This window comes from Vigna radiata, chromosome 6 (genome assembly GCF_000741045.1).
Source record: "Vigna radiata var. radiata cultivar VC1973A chromosome 6, Vradiata_ver6, whole genome shotgun sequence".
NCBI lineage: Eukaryota > Viridiplantae > Streptophyta > Magnoliopsida > Fabales > Fabaceae > Vigna > Vigna radiata.
In genome coordinates, this window is record NC_028356.1 from 32,967,685 (window position 1) to 32,970,455 (window position 2,771).

The window sequence follows — 2,771 nt, forward strand, 5'->3', positions numbered from 1 at the left end:
AACTCCGTTTGCTTTACATAAAGCAGTCACCAAAGCAGGGAATCCTAGTTTGCAGGAGTCATTATTTGCCATCAATGAGAGCTCCTGAGANATGAACGCTCCTATATCCATACTGATACCAGTCATAATCCCATAAATCAAGTAGGAGCGCTCCAAGTTGATGTCAGAGGTGTGGGAGTTGGGGCAGATGTTGGTGAAAGAAAAAGTACTCCAGATTGTGGCCACCGAGTTTAGATGNTTCCTCAATATTCTCACAGGTGTGCCACTAGTCCCAAGCTGGTATCCATAGCCAGGCAGACAAAGTGTGGAAGCTATCAAGTCATGATCAGGATGACCGGACATNAACGTGCCAAGTGGGCACGGAATGAACATCAATGTATGCAGCAGCCTATTTAAGGCTTTCCGGTCATAACGAATGAGCTTCCCACGCACTGTAGAAGCTCTAGTGCTGGGAGTCTGGGCTTGTTCAGGATCCCATGCATTGACGTAGAACTCTTTCACCAATACCTCATTTATTTCATCTGGAAGGTTGGCTAACAAGTGATTCCATTTTCTCCTTGCCAACTCTTCCGAGATGTGGTCATATTCCCCCGGTTTCAGTTCTATCCTCCTCTCAAGCAAGAGTCCTCTGCCCATAATATTCTGATTAAACCTCTCCTGGGCAATCTCTGACACAAACCTGTTCTGATCAAAGTTGAGAACTAGGTTCTCATCTTGTTGTACTGCAGGTTGTGATCTAGAAGAGGATCCTTTTGTGGCCTTCCTCTTCTTTTCATATGCAGTGGGGACATGGTAAGTATTTTTGGGAGGCATCATCTGCAAAACAAAAACACAGAGCAAGCAATTTTGGAAGCAGGAGTCAGATTATTCAAGAGCGGCCAGATCAATTTCGCTGTGCGCACACAGGTTTGTGCGCTCTGCGAATGTGTAAAATTTTGTTGCAGACATGGTCATTCGCTGTGCGCCAACAATCGCAGAGCGAAAAGAACTTACTCGCTGTGCGCACACAGGTTTGTGCGCTCTGCGACAGAGAAAAGATATTGAATTTCAGAATCCATTCTCGCTATGCTAATTCAGTCGCTGAGCGAGATATACAGCCTTCGCTATGTGACTCTGGTCGCTGTGCGATACACTATTTACAGAGACCATTCGCTATGCGATTTTGGTCGCTTTGCGAAAACCATTCTTTCAGAAAACCCAACAGGATTCGCTATTCGAAAACATATGCAAAGAGATCGAAAATGAATTACGTTCGCACAGCGAATCCTATTTTTAACACAATGACTTCACAAGGACAATGCATAGACCACAATCACCACATGGACAGACAGATTCCCAATCATGCAACCAAAATTCCTAATCTACAAAGTAAACAAGAATGAACAGAGATGACAGAGAGGAAACCAACCTAATGAGTGCTCGGAACGTGAACAGAGATGAGTTGAGAAGAAATGCAATCACTTGCTTGAACAGATTCAGAGAAGTGTTTATGGTGCAATGGAGGAAAAAGAAAATAGGAAGGGGTAGGAGAAGATGATGTGCGTAGAGAAAGAGATGAAAAGGTGGTAAAAGTGAGATGGAGAGAAGAGGGGGAGTTTTAAAACTGTAACTCCCTTCAGACTGGATTCGCCTAGCGCACCAGGTTCTGTGCGCTATGCGAATCTGAGTGCATTAACTGCACTTCTCTGACGTTTTGATTTTTTTATTAATTTTTTTGGATTTTTAACTCCTTTCGCTGAGCGCACCATGGTCTGTGCGCTATGCGAATGAATGTTTTTTTTTTTATATAGCAAGAAATTCGCCGAGCGCACCAGATAGGGCGCGCTGTGCGAATCAGCACCAATCAACACACTTTCCAGAATTAATTCGCAGAGCGCACCTCAGCTGTGCGCTTTGCGAATTAGCTTGAAAACTTCTCTTTCGCTCTGCACAGAATTTCGCAGAGCGAATCTATCAATTTATCTTCAAATTATCTTTACTCGCTTAGCCACTCCATTTCGCTATGCGAATCACTCTCCAGAGAAAATTAAAATTTTAGATGCACAGCGCAAAGTGTGCGCTGTGCGAATTTCAGTTTAATGCCAAATTATTTTTCTCTTTCGCAGAGCGAATGGTGTGCGCTATGCGAGTAAAGCTTCTAAATTCACTCTCATGCCTTATCAACTTTTCCTCTCCACACTCAACTCACGATCATAAGAACAAAAACACAACAAAGATTAAACACAAATATATACAAACCTGTGCTAGGGTGCCTCCTAGCAAGCGCTTCTTTAACGTCACTAGCTTGACCCAGAATCTCATGGCTCAGACAANNTNATAGTTGTGGTGAGACGTTCAACCTCACCACCCAAATAATGTTTCAGTCTCTGGCCATTAACAGTCCAACTTCTTTGATCCTCAGACTTTGGATCCATTAATTCAACAGCACCATAAGGCTTGACTGCCTTAATCACAAAAGGACCAGACCATTTAGATTTCAACTTACCTGGAAACAGTTTGAATCTGGAATTGAACAACAGTACCTGTTGTCCAGGTTGAAATTCCTTCTTGATCAGCTTCTTGTCATGATACATCTTGATCCTTTCCTTGTATTTCCTTGAAGAATCATAGGCAGTCAACCTCATCTCCTCCAGCTCTTGCAATTGAAGCTTTCTTTTACCTGCACACAGAGAAGCATCAAAGTTCAGAAATTTTAACGCCCAATATGCCTTATGTTCCATCTCAACAGGGAGATGGCATGACTTGCCATAGACTAATTGGTAGGGTGTTAA

At 43.0% G+C, this 2,771-nt stretch overlaps 1 protein-coding gene across 1 annotated transcript; it reads right to left on the bottom strand.

Moving 5' to 3' along the window:
* Positions 1-2,297: 2,297 nt before the first annotated feature.
* LOC106763735 lies at positions 2,298-2,720 on the bottom strand. The gene has a single exon (XM_014647899.1). It carries the CDS (start codon positions 2,718-2,720, stop codon positions 2,298-2,300), a length of 423 nt encoding a protein of 140 aa, XP_014503385.1.
* Between the last annotated feature and the right edge of the window lie 51 nt (positions 2,721-2,771).